At 40.4% G+C, this 21,589-nt stretch overlaps 1 protein-coding gene across 1 annotated transcript; it reads left to right on the top strand.

Moving 5' to 3' along the window:
• Positions 1–4,853: 4,853 nt before the first annotated feature.
• Positions 4,854–21,427, top strand: LOC140935240 (uncharacterized). The gene is made up of 18 exons (XM_073384783.1): positions 4,854–5,001; positions 6,769–6,816; positions 7,373–7,444; positions 8,222–8,452; positions 9,197–9,409; positions 10,291–10,695; positions 11,271–11,429; positions 11,716–11,952; positions 12,244–12,566; positions 12,789–12,990; positions 13,539–13,724; positions 14,237–14,398; positions 14,711–15,507; positions 15,989–16,043; positions 17,081–17,148; positions 18,808–18,877; positions 19,591–19,785; positions 20,452–21,427. Exons 1-18 carry the CDS (start codon positions 4,938–4,940, stop codon positions 20,715–20,717), a joined length of 3,753 nt encoding a protein of 1,250 aa, XP_073240884.1. The 5' UTR covers positions 4,854–4,937; the 3' UTR covers positions 20,718–21,427.
• The last annotated feature ends 162 nt before the right edge of the window (positions 21,428–21,589 follow it).

Consider the following 21,589-nt stretch of genomic DNA (forward strand, 5'->3'; position numbering starts at 1 on the left):
GTCAGTCTCTCGTTCATCCAGGACGGAAAAGTCCAACAGTAGTGGTATTGACCTTGAAAACGTTTATAACGCTCTCTCAACGTAAATAATTAGTTTGGTATGCATATGGAGCATGTTATTACAGTGGTGGACGTATTTTGTCTTGAACCCCCTTGCGCGCGTGAGCCAGCTGCCCATTTTGGCGCGTGGGGTTGGGGGTGGACGTGATAGCGGTCGTCATTCTGCAACGAGTTTCAGCGGCGGAAACAGGTTATCAAATACTAGAATTTTATCATTTTGCGATCGGGAGCTAGGAGAGGGCTTAATTAACCTCCTCCAATAAAGATGGCAGTGCTAATATTCTGGTGAAAGAAAGGTACAATGAAGCATTCCGGAGTGTCTATTTTTCGACAATACACAAAAAAACAACAAACTTTAAAATGATCAAATATTCTACTCGTAGTCGTTCTCGTCCTCGAATCTGAAGGTCTCTAATGAAGCTGCTATCTGAACACAGATTTAAAACTTTTGTTTTACTGATAGACTAAGAGCCTTAAAACTGAAACTGCCCCACAGAATGATAAGTTTATATTAAAAAAGTAATTAATCGGTTACATTCTATGTGAAATTAAGCAAAAATAATGATAAGTAGGTAGAAGAAAAAAAGTGATGAAATTGCTGTCACCATTTCAAAGGCTGCCATATTGGTTTTTGTGCATGTAGTCAATGGAAAAGTGCACGAATTAAAATGTTTACAGGCACACTATTGCAGTAGAAATGAAATTTGATGATTTTTGCTTTTTGTTTTTGTTTCGTTTTGTTCCGTGTACGGAAAATCTGCGCACTTATTTACAAGAGTTCTCGTCCTCTCCTAGAAAAGAAAATACTAAAATTTTCAAGAAATGCGTTCCAAAACAAAACACACTTCTAGTATAGCTTGAAGCAGAAGAGGATCGAAATGCACACTCCCCATACATGGTTACGTTACTTTAGTAGCCAGTAGCCTAAAAAACAAGAATTTTCGATCTTCCACCCGGAAACTCAGTCAGACAAAACAGCTGTACCTTTTTCGCCACGACACAGAAAAACTAAAGTTGCACTTGTAAAAGCAACAAATTACAAAGCCAACCCGGTAACATGGTGAGGTTCGCGTTGAGAACCGAAACCACTGATGGTCTTGGCGATAACAAAACATTCGAAGGACTGTTTAGCTACAGCATTTCAAACGCTATTACAAACCAAGGGAGGAACTACACGCTCCAGTCCAGACTCACACTATACGAGTACGAGCTTTCACTTAGAGTTTTTTCGCGTATTCTCAAAATACAGACTCCCCGGAAAGCTTCATTTTACCATTTCTCACTAGAAAAGTTAGCACTGTTACCTTTAGTGAACGATGTTGATGTTACGCGCTCTCCCGATCGCAAAATGATAAAACTTCCAACATTTGATAACTCGTTTTCCCCCCTTCGACATTCTCGATAAAATTCGTAGTAGAGTGACGACGGCTACCACGTTTTCCCGCCAAAATGACGCTGGTTCACACGCGAGCACTACTTAGTACTGAGAAAATCTCGTACTCGTTGTCGTCAGTACTCGTCTATCATTGTTTAAAAATATGATTTTGACTGAGGCGATATGGAATTTTCCAGTATTTTCTGTATTTCGTCGGTAGCTCGCGAAATCTACTTTTCATGACTTTTTTACGCCAGTTGTTCCCAGAGAAATTTTGTTTCCTTGCGAAAGTTTTTAGCTTGGCACACTCGGCATAAACGTTTTCCATATAAGGTCAAAAACTAAGGTATGTGAGCTGATAACCGAGATTAAGTGAACCAATCAGAATGCTAGAAATGCATTGTCCCACGTCGAAAATAAAAAGTGATATACGATCCTGTCGATGTAAGAATTTCAGTCTTAAACAAGCGTCTGATGGGAGGGGGGACCCCGGACCCTCCCCCTGGATCCGCCACTGCTGTAAATTGCTTAATCCGTGAGAATTTCAGAACATCCTACAAAACAAAACTAAACCGAAAAAATAAACCGCGAACTGGGCACAGCGTGATACAGCTTTGCATGAAAATATCACATTCACGAAACTATGGGAAACCGCTTAGTTATTCAGATCCTGAGGCACTTTGGAGAAAAGTAAAGAGCCTAAAAGCCTTATTCAGCCGTAATAAAGAGCTTTACGCTTCACGCAAGAGGTCACAGAAAATGCTCTTGCATCAGAGGGCAAATCATCTTTACGACCAGAAACAAAAAATCAGTAAACGTGTCATGACCCCTCAGTGTGAATAAAGCGGGTACAATCACATCGTAAAACGCTCCAGAGAATAATCCACCCGCCAGAGAAAAAACGCTTTGGAACAAGCAGCGTCATGGTATGAAGTAGAAGTCATGTAGACCTAGCTACCGACCCCTTTTACACTTGGTATAGCCTCGATATCTCGAACTCAAATTACTGGAATTCCCTGCCAACTTGAACTAAATTTCCTTTCCCTTGATCTAAATTTCACTCAAATTTACCGCGATAACTCGAATTTCCCGCTAACTCGAAGTGTTGTTCGTTTCACTAAAGAGTTCGAGTTCGCGAGTTCGACTTTACTTTTGAGCGAAATATGACAATGACAGCTTAACAGAAACAGTGAGTGATCGCTTTAAAATCACTTAACCGGTTGAAAAGAGAGAAGGTTTATAAAGGCGATTGCAGAAATAGCAAAAACTGCATCAATTGTCCAAAAGCTAAACTTACGTATACCGTCTGCATTCATCCCTGCACTCATACATCGAGTATAACAACGTGCTTCGATTATATACCGGTGACAACAAATTCCAATGGAGCCGATTTGCTTCAGTGAATAAAACAAATCTCAGACACGTTGTTAAAAAAATTGCAAGATTAAAGCCACAAATATTAAAGAAACAACCACTCCGACAGAAGGTACACTGTATTGTATACGCGCCGCCCATCTCTTTCGATTCTCTCGAGTGCCTCGAGGGAAGCGCAAGAAGCAGACCGCTTGGGCCGCATTATTGAATGCTGTGTTGTGATTGGTTCGGTACGGTCCGGTTGTACGGAAACAGTCTCATCGAGGCAAAGATAGCCAATCAGAGAGCCGCTTTGGAATGGTGCTGGTCAACTGCTATAATGGGCTGTATACTGCGGTGAGACTTCGCCCGAAAGGGCTTCAGGTATATGAAAGAGTAGGAATTTCACTTGTTGAAGTATATAAATGGGGAAGAGAAATCTGTCATTTCCGTCGGTAAAAAAGCCTAAAAGGGATAACAGACTATTTTAAGGCTGTGGAAAAGTCGGCAAAGCATGTTGGTTTTGCGATTTATTCATATTATAAAGACAGTATATTTACAGCAAAGTTCTTAGCTTTATGTGAAAGGGGTACCATTTTTCAATAGACGGTATACGAAATGGGGTACCTCTTCTGTCAACAATGAAATATATAAGGGTAAGGGGTTGGTCCTCGGGGCGGAGCCTCCCCTTTTAAAACTTCCTTGAGTACAACCTCCCAACTTACCCTCTTCCTTTCAGCAATCCGGCACTCTTCTAACTGAGGTAACGGAGCGGCCGTTCAACCGTGTGCAATTTGAATTGCACTATCCTTGTCGATGTTATCAGGGTGGACAATTATCTCATTTGGTCACACTCAAACAGTAGACATAATTGAAGAGCCCTTGTTTTGCTTGGACGCACTGTTAAATCAGCTATGTGGGACTCCCCGGGACTTGATTTTTTTTAAGATGACACTCAGTATCATAGGTTTGAACACAGTTGATTGCACGAAATCTCCTTGTGCTTAAAACGGCTTCTTCTTTTGTTCTCAGTGAAAGCAACTTAATTAAGACTATCATCTCCCAATTGATAAGATTGAGATCGAGTAATAACTTAAGTTTAAAAGGAATTAAATTAGCAGTGGAATTCCATAACCCCCAAATTTTCTGATTTCCTCTTTTTAAGAAATCTTATCTTCGCTTTTGTGACCAGTTTTATACTAAATTCTATATTTTTCATTATCAAGCTATGCTTGTTTTGTGGGGTAAACGGACCTCAGGTACTGGATTAAAAGTAGCACTGTTCATCACTATTGGTGTCCTAAACGCTCCAATGCACATGTCATTGTTTTCGATTTACCCTCGTCATGGATGATCGCATCGAATAGTAAACCCCAATATTGAAATTTTCCCGACAGACGGGAAAAAAAGGACTTGTGTTATAGATATTTACACAGCTTTGAAAAGGGAAGAGTATTACCTGGTTTAAAGCAAATTTGTAGCTTCTTAATATTACATCAGTGCCACATTTCTCAAAGTTTTCAAGCTAACAGGCCACACGGTATTGCTTGTTTCAATGACATAATAAAAATAAAACACCTGCAAAAACGACGGACCGTGAAGGTTTCGGCCGGTAACTACCTGTTTGGTGATCTCCAGAAGTCGCACCCGTTTTATTGTTAGGGCTAATATTTATCTTTTATATTACATCTATTGTTTTCCGAATTTGCAGGCAGAAATTCATTTTCCCAACAACTGCTTGTTAATTAAATCCCTCAGCTTGTATTTTCTACTTTAGACGCGTCTGTCGACGGGTTTTGTCTCAAGATTCGGGTTTCCTGTTTTGGTTCACGGACAAATATTGTCGACGAACGCTTTAATTGTCTGGAATCAAACATGCACTCTCATCCAAATATGGAAAACGTTAAAAAACGACGCGCTGATTGGTTAAAATCGCGACGCTTTCCGACCCTATGCAACCTATGAAGTCATTGGTGAAGAAGGCAGTCTTCCAGGCTTCTGTCCGCGTATCCTGCGGGTGGTCCTCGAATAGTCAAACTTTGGGTAATTAAAAATTCTGAGATAGCCTTGACTGGTCAATGTAAGTGAGAAATAAGTGAATATTTCGCTTTTGAGTTCTGTCGTCTAAGGACGGCTTTATCTCATATGAGATGAAATTTAGCGTGTTTCTTATACTTTGCCTGGCGTGGTTATCACAGGCGTCACCGATTTCACGTAAGTACGCTTTTATTTTCAATATTTGTAGTTAAGATCAGAAATTGAACTCAAAACAAGCACGTAGTCATTCATGGTGGCTGTAGCCTCGTCGATACTGCCTTAAAATTATAGTCAAGATTATAAGACAACTTGTTTTCGGCCGCTGATTGTTCAAAGCCACAAAAATCTGAGGCTCCGAGGAGAACCCTGTACTCGACATTGGCTCAAAGAAGTCCTTTATCCAATTAGTACTGATCATTAAAATCATTAAATATGCACAGCTTGCTATGAACAGAAATAGTAGCTGAGATAACATGACTTGAAAATTTTCAAGAGTTTCATATCATCTATGTAGCAAAATACAGGCGTGGGGAGCTTTAATTTAATCTAGGCGCCCAAAGAAACATTCCAGCCTCCAAAGGTTAACTCAGTCTCTGGTATAGCTATAGCCTGATAAGCTAAGCAATTCAATCTTTTGACCTTAATAATCCTATTCTAGATTCTAGAAATGAGATGCCATTTAATAGTTCCCACATAAATTTATTTGGCTTATACTCGAATTCAGATTGCCTAAATACTTCGCATTCGTTTTTATCTCAACCATAAAATTTGCATCGTAGTATTTATCCTCAGACCCGTTACGTATTGTTAAACGTTTAATGCTGGTTGTGAACAATACATATACATATTTTTTACGTGCGCGTGCTTTAAGCTGTGGTCACAGGATCGTTCTAAGTCACTGAGAAATCAGAAAAAGATAAAAATGATGTTTCTCCGATTAGTTCATACCACATTTTGGCACTTTCCTTCCAAGTAAGTCATCATCAGTCATTAATGGCGAATTAGTGACAGATGACACCTGTCTCACTCTACCATAAAGATTCGTCATCCTGCCTGAAACCGTCAATTCAAACGTAAAAATTGCTTCCTAAAACTTTATTGAAGACTTGTATTACAACATTTTATACCTTCTTATCTAATGACACACGATTTAAGAATGACCTTTTCTTTGCGGATCTCGCGCACAGACATTTGCGTAGTAATCGCATCTTGGATTACTCCTCTAATGATATCTGTATCGCTGGGTTAGTCTTTTTTATCTGCGGGTAAGCTTGTTAACGTTAATTTACTTTGATAACTGAAAATCAGGAGAACTAATAATAAAAGGTGATTTAGACGCGATTTAGATTGCTCAGATCCCTGACTTCTTGACTTTTTTCCTGATACAATTATTTGAAGGTAGACGTAGCACAAAAGCCGTTTTTATAGAGTTAGTCTGGCAGGCGCTCCGGCCGTCTAGAGCAATGTAAGCCAGAAGAGCCTGGTCAAATGTCGACAAGGGAACTGGCCATAGCAAGTGTCTATTGTTGTCTTTTTCGACTTCTCAGAAAAAAACAGTAAAAAATTACAACAACGATGACAACATGCAAGCTAAGGGCAAACCACCAAAAAATGTTTTTCTTCTAACCGGAGGAGGTACACTTTGTTAGCTTTGACATCTACCTGAAACATATTATTGATACAGGGCATTTCTCTAACAAGCAGGTCTCAATTGTTCAAAAGGTGAATAGCGCTATCTACTGGATAAATCTCTATCCAGTTGATAACGTTGTTGCTTACCCCGATCCTTATCCACTAGATAGTGATTCATCCGATGGGTAGCGCTGTCCAACATTTGAACATCCGGGGCCAGGAGTATAGCCCTGTTTAAAGTAAAGAGTAAAATAGATCGTTTTATCAAAATTTGTGGATAGATTCATCACCCTACATTATTGTTGTCTACAGGAGAAAGAGAGAAGAGAGATGCAGATGACCGAGAAGCCGACAAAGAAGGTGAAATTAGAAGTCAAGTTTTGTCAGTCTGCAGTTATTTCTATATTACTGAAAAGATGAAGACAGTGACAATTCTAACGAACAATACACCTGCTTACGGACTCTTACTCTTAACTTAAAAAAGAAAACAAGCCAATAACAAACTTTTCAAAAGGCCATTCAATACTGAGTTACAAAAACTCTCACTTTGAAGCGATGCTAAGTACAAAACCTTTCATGCGAAGATGAGTTTCATTTGCATAAGAATAAAAATCACGTTTATTTCAATACCTCACACTAAGGGCCTGTTTAATGCAGGTGGAAGGGGGCGAGATAGGATCTAGCGAGTCACCCTCACCCCCCCCCCCTCCCGCCATCATGCAAAAGTGATCCCCACATCCATGTAAACAGGCCCTTACCCTCGCTTTAGAATCAAGGCTTGGGACAACACGGAAAGGGGCATGATTTCAGTCAATACAGGCATTTTAGTTTAACTTTAGCAAATCCTCTACGCGTATTTCTACCCTTATCACTAAAATAATCGTTAACCTTTAAATGTTGGTTTCTTTATTCACAGTTAGAACAATAATTTCTGCCATAGTTGATGCAATTTTGGATGGAGACAAAACTCGTCGTTCTGAGATTCCAGGTATTTAAACAAGCTTTGCTCCTCGTAGTTCTTGCCTTAAAATGCATTGTTTAATCTACATAAATACTGTTTTTGACATGGATTCTCTAAAACCATTCGTAGGCGTGAAGTTTGTCACTAGTACATCATGATAACAAAGTGCCGACAGCGGAACGCGGAACTAGCAACATTACAACGTGAATTTGGCACCTCTTGTTTTGGAGTAATTTATGTTTGTATGGCCTGGAATAATTTATAAACATCGTTGTGTTTACAACGAAAAGATAAAAACTGGGCGTGAAATGCAAGAAGGAACAGATCAAAATGAGTTTCATTGTGATTTCAAGAATAGAAACGCACGGATAAGACATTTTAGACCCCGATTACATGCAGTTTAGTTGTCAGCGGAAAGGGGGTCACCCTCCTAGCCGAGTCTCGTGCATTTAGCGAGCAGTTTCTCTCCTTGGTGTAGTGTATTCCAAGCCAACATCGTTCGCGCATGCTCTGATTGCCTCGAGTTCACCGGTTGGACGAGGGCAAAACTATGGAGAAAAGTTTCCCCGGCCAGGAGGATGACCAGGCTAGGCGGGTCGCCCTTTTAGCCAAGCCAAGGTTTTTTTTTTTTTGTTCGCGTAAACGGTTCGCAACGTTTTCTACAGAAATGTATGAAAAGTTGGCTCACTCAGGGAAGCTCAGACAGGTGGATGACCCATCTACTCTGGACAACTTTTCTCCACATAAAGTATAGCAATTCTTCTAGGGCAACTAGCGAAAACGTTCTTCAAATCATTACTTTAGATGGGGAGGAAAGTGAACCCAGTAAGCCGTCCAATACAGTGAGGAGTTTAATCCCGGACACAAACAATCTAGAATCTTCAAATGGAATTCACAATCTTGCAAAAAAGAGAAGGAGTTTTATTCCAACTGAAGAATATGCTGAACCAGAGGCGTCGAAAAGTGAGTCTAGCGTTGCGCCAACGGTAGCTTTAACTTCCGGAGACTCGGACGATTCGGAGAGTGGACTAACAGGTATTAGGGCTTTGGCATTGATTTCTATGTTTTTGGTGCATAACTTACAATAATATTACAACATCATTTCGAAAATAAGCAGTTCTTTGTACAACCCCCTCCAAATATAAACTAGAAACGACCAAAAGCCTCCTGCAATTTCCCCACCATTAATTACTGTAAACCATTCATTCACTCATTCATTCATTCACGTTTATTCGCCATATCTTAAATCATGACAAAGTTAAGAAAGTTACGGAAGGAGATAGCGAGGAAACCTGAAAGAAACCACGGGAATTATAAAGAATCACGTTTCCTAAGAACTAAAAATTGCGAGTCTAATATGACAATATGGACCAGCAAAAGTAGTACAAGCTTTGACAAAAATAAAGGCCAATTTTGAGAAAAAAAATTTCCCCCGCCCCCGACCGCTCAGAAGGTTTTTGAAAAATATTTGCGTCGAGGCTCATTCGGTATATTTTTAATTGAATGGCAAACAAACATTAAGCTGATTGAAGAGAGAATCGACTCACCAAAGTGGTGCCTGAATGTTTGAAAACACACGTTAGGCTGTTTTTATCCAATCTAAAGCACGAATGGAGAATATGTAGCATATCTACTTTAACTACCGATAACAAACTGGCATTCCTCTAAGGTATACGATGATGCAAAAGTAGAATAAGATTCAGGAAAGAAGCACTTAGTCTTTAATTGGAAAAAAGTTCAGTTAAAACGTGTGATAATTGTGGGTGTGTTTCGCTTCAGATACTCCAAAGATATTTAAGCCTAAAGAAGAAGAATCATCAGAAGACACGGAAAACTTCAAAGTAGCAAAATCAAGCCAGTCCCTTGGGGATACTACTTCTAGCGGATCTGGAGACAGTGGCTCGTCTTATGACGCGACAAAAGAAACAAGTCAGGAAATATCGCCTCAAAACGCGAAGAGAAATGTTATCCCAACAGAAGTGTTTGAGGAAGGTAGCTAACACAATTATTTTTGTCAGATATTCATAACTTTGACTGTGTGCTTTATAATACTGACACTGTTATGGTCGTACAGAGCTTTAAATTCGAGGACCAGGACGACATTTAATTTTTGTTTCCCGCACCTATTCTCTAAAAATAGACACCCAGGGAAGCTTCATTCACAAAAGTTGACAGGCCTATTTCCGTTGAGGAAGTTCAAGCCCTCTCTCGATCGCTAAATGATAAAATTCCTAACATTTGATATCTTGTTTTCGCCACCACGACATTCTCGCTGAAACTCGTAGTAGAATGACGATGGCTATCACATTTTTTGGTTCGCAGACGAGATCTACTCTGTATTGGCAAAATCGTGTTCTCGTGGTCGTTCTTGTCGTAGAATCTATAAAAGCTCTCTACTGTGTGACATGTGACAATTTCATAAGTAAGGAATAATATGCAATTGAAATACATTGTAAATCTCGACGCAACCAAAGCGAGCCGGGACCACTATTACATCACAACCTTAAAAAGGTTATCAAAATAGAACAAAGACGTCACATACGTGACTGTTGTTTAGAAGTAAATCTTCTCCCTTGCTATAATTTTTTTCTTTATCCTTAGCTCCCTCTACTTACTTCAAGAAAACTTGGTTTCAAGACACTAATGGAAACTAATTTCCTGGACATAAGATTGTCCGGAAAAGCTAGAAAGCTACACTGTTCCGTAAATTAGCGCTTTTATCCCTGGGTTTCTTCGTATTCGAAATGCACAAAAATGAGGAATTGTTCTTTAATTCAGGACAGGCGAAACCCTGGTTCGATCTAAAACAACTCTCTCCTTTTAAAGCCTGCTTTTCCCGATTATAAAACTCATAATTTAATACCGCCATTTAGAACATAACAGTGAAGATGATGATGACGATGAGGAAATGGACGGCTCTGGCTCTACATCAGAATCAGGTAACGCGGACGATTCTGGAGAATCTGGTGATTCTAGCCAAGGCGAATCAGAAGAAAGCAAGTCCAAGACCTCCTCCAAGAGCGTAGACGATTCGTCGGCATCCGGCGATCTCGAGGACTCGGGTGAATCTGGGTTTTTTGAAGACTCTGGCGAATCTGGTGAATCTGGGTATGCTGGAGAGTCTGGACAGTCTGGAGAATCAGGTGCTTCTGGCGAGTCAGGAGAAAGCGGAGAGTCTGGCGAATCAGGTGACGCAGAAGATTCTGGGGAATCAGGGGACAGTGGGGATGGTGAGTCAGATATGGCCAAGAGAGATGAAATACCAAAGGAAGAGAAAGGTAGATTGCGTGTAAATGACACGACTCCCAATGCATAACATACAAAAAGCAGGGTTAAATTTTTTCCGGTCAAATTTATTTTTATTAGACTTAGATAGATAGCCCGGTGAAGCGTGAAATGAAAAAAAAATTCCGAAATTGGATCACTGGATAATTTTTTGACTAATAAAGAAAAAAATGTTTCAAATTACAACTGGGCAACTTTTGGTTACTTAACTTATTGTTTTTCGTTTTTTACATCAAGTATTAAGAAATATCGACTAAAATATAGCGTTTCAGGTAAATTGCAAAAACCCGTACCCGGGTAGACTGCCCCTTGCCCCGGAGAAAACTCATGGTTCTTTTTTGTGTAACTACATATCAAACATATTCGCCTAGCAGTGTTACCGTACCGTAGGCAGAAACGAAGTGTCTTAAGGCATCTAATGATAAATATTTCAAAGCCATCTGATCTAAAGCCTTTTTTGGTAATTATGCTTTCAAGCTTTTGTTTTTCAAGCTTTTCAGCTAGCCACTTGACAAAAGTAACAACGACAAAAAAAACAAAAAACTGACGCAGGTTCATTATCTTAAAGATGAAAATAAGAAGGAGAAGAGCGACGAAACCAGCGCATCTGGCGAGAGCGGGGAATCAGAAGAATCTGGAGAGAATGAGGCATCTGGCGCGTCAGCGGAATCTGGTGAATCGGGCGACTCAGGAATAAGCAAACGTGATGAAGTTCCAAAAGAAAAGGGTCAGTAAGGTTTAAAATCCGTTGACATTTAATTCCATGATTCATTCGAAGGTTTTATGAGTATTTATTAACGTACATGAAAGGAGATAACGCGTAACATGTATTTCCTGTTAGTTCTGTGTGAAAGTAGCCGTCCATCAGGTGACCCTCTCAGTGCTGACCAGAACACACTGTTAACAAACCAAGCTCGATCACCCTATACTAAATGACCAAAATTTTACAGCAGCAGTTGTGATATGGTCCAAAAATGTTGTATTAGTTAACCCGTAATTATATTGATTTTCAGAGGATAAAAGAGATTATGGAACCAATGAGGCTGGCGAGACGGGAGACTCTGTTGAATCGGCAGAATACGAAGATTCTGGCGAGTCAGGAGAATCTGGCAACTTTGAATCCTCCAGTGTTTCTGGTGAATCAGGGGAGTCTGGAGATTTTGAAGACTCTGGAGATTCTGGTGAATCCAACGAAGAAAGCAACAGTTCAGAGTCAAAGCGGAGCGAAATACCCACAGAAAGCAAAAGCGGTAAGAATAAAGTCTTTCTTAGTGGTAGTTACTTAATCCGCAGCCATCAGAAATTTCAATCGTTCTTTGAACATTGATTTGTAATACTCTTTGGTATGGTCTGGTATTCTATAATGTTAGTGCCAGTAACTTTTACTTCACTTAATGAACTCTTTCTTTTTGTAACAGTGAATGTTGGGATTTCATTAAGAAGTGTGACAGCAAAACAAAAAAATGCAACTTGACCTTAATTTATCTTTGCTTCTGATTTGAATAAGTCGAATTTAGTCAATCAAAGATTCCAATTTACAGAAGCGAAAGAAGTTTCAAAGACATCAGACTTTCCTGAGGGTGAACGGACAGAGGAAAAGGTGAAAAAGGACCAATCAGATCAGACCGCGAAAGCGAGTGACCAATCCGAAAAAGTTACGGAGAGCGACCAATCAGGCAGTGCATCTGGGGACTTGAACGAAAGCGGCGAGAGTGGGGAATCAGGCGAGAGTGGCGTGAGTGGTGAATCAGGGGAAAGCGGCGAAAGTGGTGAATCAGGCGAAAGCGGCGAAAGTGGGGAGTCATTGCAAAGTGGAGAGAGTGGTGAATCAGGGGAAAGCGGAGTGAGTGGCGAATCTGGGGAGGCCGAAGATAGCCAGATTACAAAAAGAGATGAAATCGCAAGAGAGGATAAGAGTAATGTTAAAGGTAAGATCGAACACACAATTAATTTAGATAACGCGAAAGCTGCACGCCCGCGTCATATACATAACGTTTTTTACTTTTATTAATCCGTAATATTTGTCTTTTTTTTTCTAGTCTCCTTAGACGTGGAAGCCAGTGCATCAGGACAGAGTTCAGAGGAGAGGGCAGAATCAGGTGAATCTGGTGAATCCGGAGAATCTGGAGAATCCGGGGATTTTGGGGAATCTGGTGACTCCGGAGAATCTGGCGAATCCGGAGAGTCTGGTGAATCCGGGGAATCTGGCGAATCCGGAGAATCCGAAGAGTCTGGTGAAGGACAGATATCAAAGAGAAGCGAAATACCAGACGATAACAAAACAGACGGTAAAACAGCACGTCATAATAGCAGAACCTTTACTTAGAAAGAAGGACATTGACATTAAGCCACTTTGAATTTGGCTAACCATAACATCTAGACGTTGTCAAGTGTCAAGGAGACTTACAGGCCATACCATTTATCAACTTAATATATACACCTTGAAAAATGATCTAAATACAAACGCCTTTTGATTGTCTTAAACCGCGCACTTAACTAGCCTTCGCCTTCAATTACCCATCCCTGACAATTGTTACATGCATTATGAATCATACAGTAAGACGCCGCCAACAAATGATCACACAATTGAAGTTTTGTTCTCTTTTGGCTAGGTAATTTAGGGGGAGAAATCTTATGACCGTAACTATCCAAAACCTTCTCCTCTAAGATTCTGACATCCCCTAGTAACGTTTGTTCGTACCTGAAAAGCTCTTATTCAGTCGGAATCAAAGCGGTTGAAGACGCAAGTACTAGTTTCCTTATGTGTGTGTGGCGTGGTCATGTGCTGATTGTGGTTTTGTTCTATAACCTGTATTGTGGTTTTCCTTTACTTAAGAAAAAGCTTCTCAAGATGATTCAGGGAGTTCTAACTCCGATGAAAGTGAAGAATCTGGCGAAAGTGGGGAGTCTGGCGAGAGCGGAGAGTCAAGCGAAAATAGCGAGTCTGGAGAAAGTGGAGAGTCAGGTGATTCTGAAGATGGAGTGATTACCAAAAGGAACGAGATACCTCAAGAGCACAACGGTTTGTACTGTAAAACTGGTACTAAACAACTAAATGTTGCTTGGGTAATTTTCTTATTTCAAAATCTAATGCTAAGCAAAATGATAGTTGATAATTGTTTAAGCAGCATTTTATAGATTGAATCTACCGCCAATCTCAATGAAAAAGACTCTTAGATTTTTTACTTGCATGATTCTAACGAATGTAACAACGTGGCCTAAAATTCAAATGGGCAGTGATTTTTAAATACGGCTTCTACATAATGCCTTTAAAAATGTCCTAGACTGAGCAAACTTCGTGATATCGGATGTCTACAAAGGTAACAAATAATCCCGTTAGTAGTAAAGCTAATTAAAGTAGGGCGCTCTAAAAATTTAAAAAAACGTGGCATTGCGACTTTTTCAATAGAGGGGCCTAATGTAACCAGTTTTAACAATCCTGTTTTCTGCTGTTGACGTAAGATGAATTTTAAAACAGACAAATAATGAAATGTAACTCAACTATGTCAACTGTTTTCTTAAAACAAAAATAAGACTCAGAAGAATCCACTGAAAGCGCAGAAAGCGGCGAGGCAGTTGAAAGTGGCGACAGCGGCGAAAGCGAAGAAAGCGAAGAGTCTGGATATGCACAGTCATCAGGCGAATCAGCAGACGAAGAATTAACCAAACGTAGTGACATACCACAGGAACAACAAGGTATAATGACATTACAAATAAAGTCCGTTACTGTGTTGAACTGACCAACAGAAAACATTTGAGGGACTATCTTTCTCGTTTTCGAAAGAATAAAATGATAACAACTAATTAAAGGACCACAGTCATAAGTCTGGATTGCAACTACAGTAATCACTGAATCATTACCGTTTGGAAGCGGTTATTTTTTGTAAAAGATGGTAATAAATACACCGGTAGTGTATTACGCAGGTAAGGTCTAAAAGAAAAGCAAATCACTCTTCTGAAAGATGTGTCATCTTGTACCAAAATTTGTTTTACTTGTTAATGTTACAGAATCAAATGATTCCTCAGGATCAGGAGAACGTGGAGAGTCAGGCGAAAGCGGCGAGTCGGGCGAGAGTAGCGAGTCTGGCGAAAGCGGCGAGTCTGGCGAGAGCGGAGAGTCAGGTGAAAGCGGTGAGTCGGGCGAGCGCGGCGAGTCTGGCGAAAGCGGAGAATCTGGCGAGAGCGGCGAGTCGGGAGAAAGTGGAGAATCTGGTGAGAGCGGCGAGTCGGGAGAAAGTGGAGAATCTGGTGAGAGCGGAGAATCTGGCGAGAGCGGAGAGTCAGGCGAAAGCGGAGAGTCTGGCGAGAGCGGCGAGTCTGGAGAAAGTGGTGAATCTGGCGAGAGCGGCGAGTCTGTCGAAAGTGGTGAATCTGGTGAGTCAGAAGATGGTGAGTACAAACGAAGTTTCATTCCAAGAGATGAAGATGATGAAAATGAAAGCGAAGACTCCACTCAGGACGAAGAGGATAAAGATAGTCTACAAGAAGGGAGCGCGGAACACAGACTTAGTAGGAGAGGCAAGGTTATCACTGACACTATGGATGACATAGCACAAGCGGCTTTGGGTAAACAAATCGAAAGAAAATCGGACATCATCCACAGCTTGCCGGAAACGGCCGATGATGCCTCGAGTGGTGAACAGGAAACAAAGGTTGAGTCTGAGGATGTGGCTGGGAAACAAAAAAGCGGTGCAGCTCTTAAGAATTTATTCAGCGCCCTGGCTGATGGACAAGGACGTGTGGCTGCCTCTGCGAAAGAGGGTAACCTGAAGGAAAAGTCTCAGAGTTTAAAGACTGACAACCAAGTGAGTAAAATGTCACTGCCCTACACCGTATTAGTATTTCATTGAGTATTTTACCGATTTATAATAAAAGAGCAAAATATAAATTAAGAAACCAAATCAGAAGGAAAAAAAATTACCAACACGGGTGATATTCCTAAGTTCACGTATAACGCCTCTATGAGGCTACCAAAAAAAAAATTGTAGTTCTCACGTTCACTTCTTATAACTGTTCGTGATCAATTTCAATCCTCCATTTGATAATAAAAGGGTCTCTGGGTCATGATAAGAATAAATAATCCTGGACGAACGCGCACATTTTGTACCATCACGTGTTTTAACAGCATTTTCCTTATAAATTTCATTTTCTACCGGACAGAGTTGCATTGCTTAAGTAATCTCACTTGTTCAAGTATTTAAATGGTCAAGGTAGGTCGTTCTTACTTTAATTTACTTTAATGTACAAAGGTGTCTGATTTGCAAGTTCTTTTCTTGTCATAATTAGGAGCTCGTCGGTAAAGATGAAATCAAGAGCACCTTGGACCAGATATGGACTCAAGGTACAGATATAATGGACAAAAATCCCATTTGTGGGTGGGATGTGCCGCTGGGTCCTGGAACCCTTAACTTATACCAGAGCTAGTTCAGCTGAATTTTGCTACCCTATACTAGAGTAAACTTCCCAAATCCCCCCTATCCTAGACAGTAGCTGTTTCCCTAGTCTAGATAAAATCTTCAACCAACTGATCAGTGTCCTTTCCCTATGCTAGACCCAAACGCTCTGATTCATATACCCTATCCTAGAGTAAACTGCTTGAAAACCATACCCTTCACAGCGGCACATACCTATATAGCCCATACATGGCAGTACCCCCCCCCCCCCGGGACAAAAATATATGCCCAAAGGAGGAACGAAAGGCCAATGCTCTCAACTGATGGAACGATCAAATTCCGAAAGAGTCCACAAAAAAGTCGTACTTTTATCCCTTGAATTTCAACAAATACTGGACCACTAAGTTCAAACATCAAACATTTCGTTCTTGGAATCAAATGCGAGAAAATGCGCCCGCAATAAAATCAAGGGGCAGATTAGCCGAAATCACTCAGGTAACATGTTCAACTTTAAATTTCTAACTTAGTCGATTCTTAATAACCAAAGCCATAAAGAGAATCGAACTCCATTTTAGACAAAAGAGGGTGGCACAGTGATGAGAGCATTCGCCTCCCACCAATGTAGCCCGGGTTCGAATCCTGGCGTCGTTGCCATATGTGGTTTGAGTTTAATTTGTTGTTGGTTCTCTCCTTTGCTCCTAGAGGTTTTTCGTCGAGTACTTCCTTATCTCCTCTCCTAAAAAACCAACATTTCTAAATCCAATTCGATCTGAAACGTAAGGACACGTCTCAACGAGTTCTTACGAACTCCTAAGTACTCTGTGGGTAAGCAAATTACAATACAAAATAAGGTATTTTACAGTTTCACTCTCAGTAATGTTCGGATCCCTAATTAAGTGACCACCTCTGAAACCTTAAAGCGGACGGAAAATGATATTAACATGAAGAGACCCTTGACTTTTCCTGTTTTGTATTTCAATTTAAGACGATAGCGCCGTCGCAGATGTAGATTCAGCAAATCTTAACCAAAAAGAAAAAGAGGAACTTAGTGAGGTAAGGAAACGAACTATGTGCCTGTTTACATGGAGGTGGGGGACCCCAGGTAGGTGAGGTAACCAGCTCAGGAGGGGGAACCCGCCTGTCCATATAATCTCTAATTTTAATTTGATTACGGTTACATGATAGGTGGGGTTATCCTACCTAAACCGGTTACCTCACCTTCCTGGGTTTCCCCGCCTCGGTGTAAACAGCCCCTAAAATGGACAGAGAGAAAGAAATTAACTGCATTTCGCCACTTACACCGCCACACGGTTAGCTCAATTGGATTAGCGCCAGTTTGCTGAACGGGAGTTGGCGGGTTCAAACCCCGGCGGACCAACCATTGGGTTCTTAAAATAACTGAGGAGAATGTGAATGAATGACTTGTCTATTGACACCTTTTGCAGCTTATAGCTGAATTGCAGGTACAGGCTGGTTACGTAAACAATACATAATTAGGATACTAAACGGTTAAATATTTTACGGTTACAAAATTCACGAAACGATCGGTATTAGATGGTAGGGTGGTAAATGATCGATGAGCGGAACAATTCGGCTTTGAATTAAAGGGAAGATTGTTTTACAAAATTGACGCAAGCATCTTGGCAACGTTTCTTTGAGCTCGGGATCCCTGCCTTAGCCAGTGCGTCTTCGTATAAAGTAAAGGGAAAGATAATGAAGAGGGCGCTTCTGGATTTTCTTGAAGTCATTGGCTTTATAATTGGTGAGATTAGCAAACGCAGCTGCTGCATATTCGAGTACAGATCTGACAAGCGAACAGTAGACCTGCTGCCTTTGTTGTGACATCTACAAATGGTTAGACATTCTAGTCTTCTTGGATAAGGACGAAAACTCGTAGGCTCCCTGTCATAGCTCTTTCACTGTCCTGGTTTTTGTGGGAAGTAAAAGAATTCACGCTGCTGTTCGTAAGCGGTAGGGGCCGTAGACACCGATGGGGTAGTGCAACCTTTCATGGGCTGGGTGGGTAATGAAGGGGTTGATATCCTACGATAGTCACGTTGTATCCCCTGTCACCATTTTGAGTCACCGTGGCGAATTTCAATAAAATGAAAAATTAAATTCCCTGCGCCTGTGGACCTTACGATAAAGAACTCTATTAGCTGTTAGCCAGCTGCATTGATGGTGACGTCATCTCAGCGTTTTGAACAGCTGTGTGTTGTCTGAATACAATTTGTAATGGGAAAGGTTAAGTACTTTTTTTCTGTAATTGATAAATAGGACTCCAATTGAAGCGGTCTGGTATTGTTGAAGGTTACCACTATACTACTGTTGCGAAGTTTCTTGCACGTAAGACGTTTTGAAGGGCGAGATAGTTATAAAAACTTGAACGAGTTGGTCCGACGTTTTCATGGCTTTTAGGAAAAGAGCGCAAAACTGTTCTTGGTATGAAATCACGTGACAATGTTACAATAATTCGTTTTCATCATTTTCGTGAAAATGTGGTTTAGCTCCCAGAGGGGACGAATGCTTTTTTGTTCTTCACCATCAAATGGCCGCCCTGACGTCACCTGTTTTTCCCACATTGAAGAATGAAATCGAGGTGTTTCTTTTGTACGATCATAATTTCAGCGTAGTTTAAAAGCAAAATTGGGATAGTTTTTATGATGCTGCCTCGTTAAGTGTAATGATCTGTTTTTGTCTTCACACGCAAAGCTTGCCGATTCTCTAAAGCAGTCCCTACCCGCAGAGAACGCTAAGCAAGGTGGCCATGAGGTCGACAAAGGTAACAATGTTTGATTGCTCCTCAGAGCTACAACACAATTTCAATTTATACTTGTCATGTATGGTTAAATATTTAATCAAATATCGAATATCGAGTATCAAAATAATATTGAATATCGCCATGGTGCTGGCGAACTAATTACTCTCACCGCAAATGTTAACAGCCTACAAGGGGTAGATTCATTTCCATCATAGCCATATATCCTTCGCGATTGCCATTTGATATTTTTGATCGTTTTTAAGCTTAAAATACGTAAACTTTTTATCTGGCAAATACGACAACGTCCGAGAGTTTTCAGCCGCATAACCAGCCTCTATGCAAATTTCTTGGAACAAAAGAAAGCGTTTCGATAAGAAAAGAGTTCAACTCCCACACAGTTGGCTTGTAACAACAAACATGAGTGCTTTTTTACAGTTTGGGAAAAGTATGGCTACCATGGTGTCATGTGGAATACCCTCAGTACTCATATGCCGCAAACGAGTCTGATTTTACGAAAACAAGCACAACAAAAGTACCAAATGAATATTCAACCTCGTACGGCCCATCAACAATAGTGTCATTGTGGAACCGAGTTAACATGTAATTGGAAATAGTGTGATAGGCACTATAACATTAGCATTCATTGGTTGGTAAGGTTTCAGTAACTTACTGGTAAAGATAATGCTAACGATAACGATAATGACAAATTATAATAAAGCTGGTTTTCTTAACAGATGTCGAAGCACTTGAGGGGTACGCCGACGCCCTGACCGAAGTGGGAGGGTTAACTCCGGAGCATCATAAAGCCATCGCAGCTAAGCTGGCACTGGACCTCATGGAGGACCTCAAAATAAGTGACAAGCATAAATCTGAGCTGCTTGAAAAAGAAACTGCTTTCATCAAGGACGCGGAGATTGCTTACGTTAGAAGTAAGTGTGACTGATTTCGGCCCTCGTTCGTATCACCTTTCCCCTATCATCCAACATGCATTAATGCCTGAATGAATAACCTGAATGTAAAGCACTTTCGTTTACTGTACGATTATTTTCGATTGGTTTGGCAACGCCATTGATTTTGACATACCTAGCAAAATGCATTGCCAGTATTAAATTCCTTGAAAGATGGGTAAAGCCTTTGATTTGGAACCACTTGGTGTTTCGAAAGCCTCTAACTTTATTACCAAGATTAATTAGACTACTCCTTATGGACAATGTTAACCTACAGAGTTAAAAAACGAGAAATAAACCTAAAATGCATTTGATGGGTAAAGAGTAAAATGTCCCGTCAGGGGCACCTAACGAAAACATAGTTCAAAACCACTTAAACATAGCATTGTTAAACGTACTTTAGTATTTAAAAGGTAGATATAGGCATATTTTTATCCCCTAAAAATGCTACAACAAATGTTCCGAAAATTCTAGATCTCAAATCGTTTGCGAACAGATATGTTGCGAAAATTGACCGCGTTGGGTGCCCCTGTCCCATGGTAGGAGTTTTGTTGTTCTCTGCCAAAGTCAACATTAAGAGATAAGTGAAAAGCAGACAACGCATGCTTCTGAGTGTATTAAACACATTTTTCGTCTTCTGCTACGCAGAGAGAATTAACGAGGTCAAACAGGAAATGATTAGATTCGCCCAAGACCATCCTGGCGACAAAGAGAGAATTCGTGCTGAAGCAATCAAAAGGCTGGAGGATATAGTGGACAAACTTCCCCTGAGGAAGTCGGTGATCGAAGAACAAGAACTAAAATTAAAGAAATCCCCCATGCTGCGAGAGATTGTAGCATCCACGGACAAGCGAGAGCTTAGAGAAAGAATTCGAAGAGCTCTTGCAGATTTTATAGCCGAAGAAGTTGCATGAGCCATAAAAGGACAACAAATTTAAAATGGGACATGATCGACTAATTGAATAGTCCACAATATGTCACATGACAACACAAACAAAAGCTATTAGTTCAATATTAAAGTAAAACGTTTGTATACACTAAACAGAAAATTTGGTAATTTGGAAAAGGTTCATAAAAAAAATAGAAATACATTCTCCAACCGCCTTCTGAATTGGCCGATCAAGATAATTACACTGTAATATTTCTTCCTTTTCTTCTTTGGTGATATTAGATATTATGACAGTCGCATTCTAAGGGTTTCTCGCCTGTTGGCCTCAAACCTAACCTTGCTTGATTATATTAATTGCAGAATACATGTTTTGTTGGGTCTTTGCAGACCATGTCCTAAGTAACTTAATTTTGGGAGAATTTATGGTTAGTATTGACAATGGACTAAGCAGGGTCCGATGACGTCATTGCACTAGGTGCAAACAGTGCAGGGAAATAAAGGACAAGCAACAATATGCGGGAACTTTGCGTTGGTTTAAGAGCATTTTCAAACTAGCCCTGCATGGTTGAAAACATAAATAAATAATTAAATAATAGAAAAAATAAATACGTCATTAAAATAAATGCTCTTACGACAGGGAAATGAAGGACATTCGCGAAAATGTAAATTTGATTTTCTGGTAACTGTAAATAAATTTCTGAAGAATTGCTGTTGATATTCAACAGCGAGTTGAAATCACGTTATTTTCTTTCGCGAAATAACCCTTAAAAACTGATGACTCCCAAACCCCTTCCCATTTTTCCCGAACTCACATTTTGCCGTGCTCAAGCTCAATCGACGCCTTTTTGTCGTTCTTTCTCTCGACGTTTTAATTTCAGGCCGTTTTAGGAGGGTTAG

Source organism: Porites lutea, chromosome 4, assembly GCF_958299795.1.
Source record: "Porites lutea chromosome 4, jaPorLute2.1, whole genome shotgun sequence".
Classification (NCBI taxonomy): domain Eukaryota; kingdom Metazoa; phylum Cnidaria; class Anthozoa; order Scleractinia; family Poritidae; genus Porites; species Porites lutea.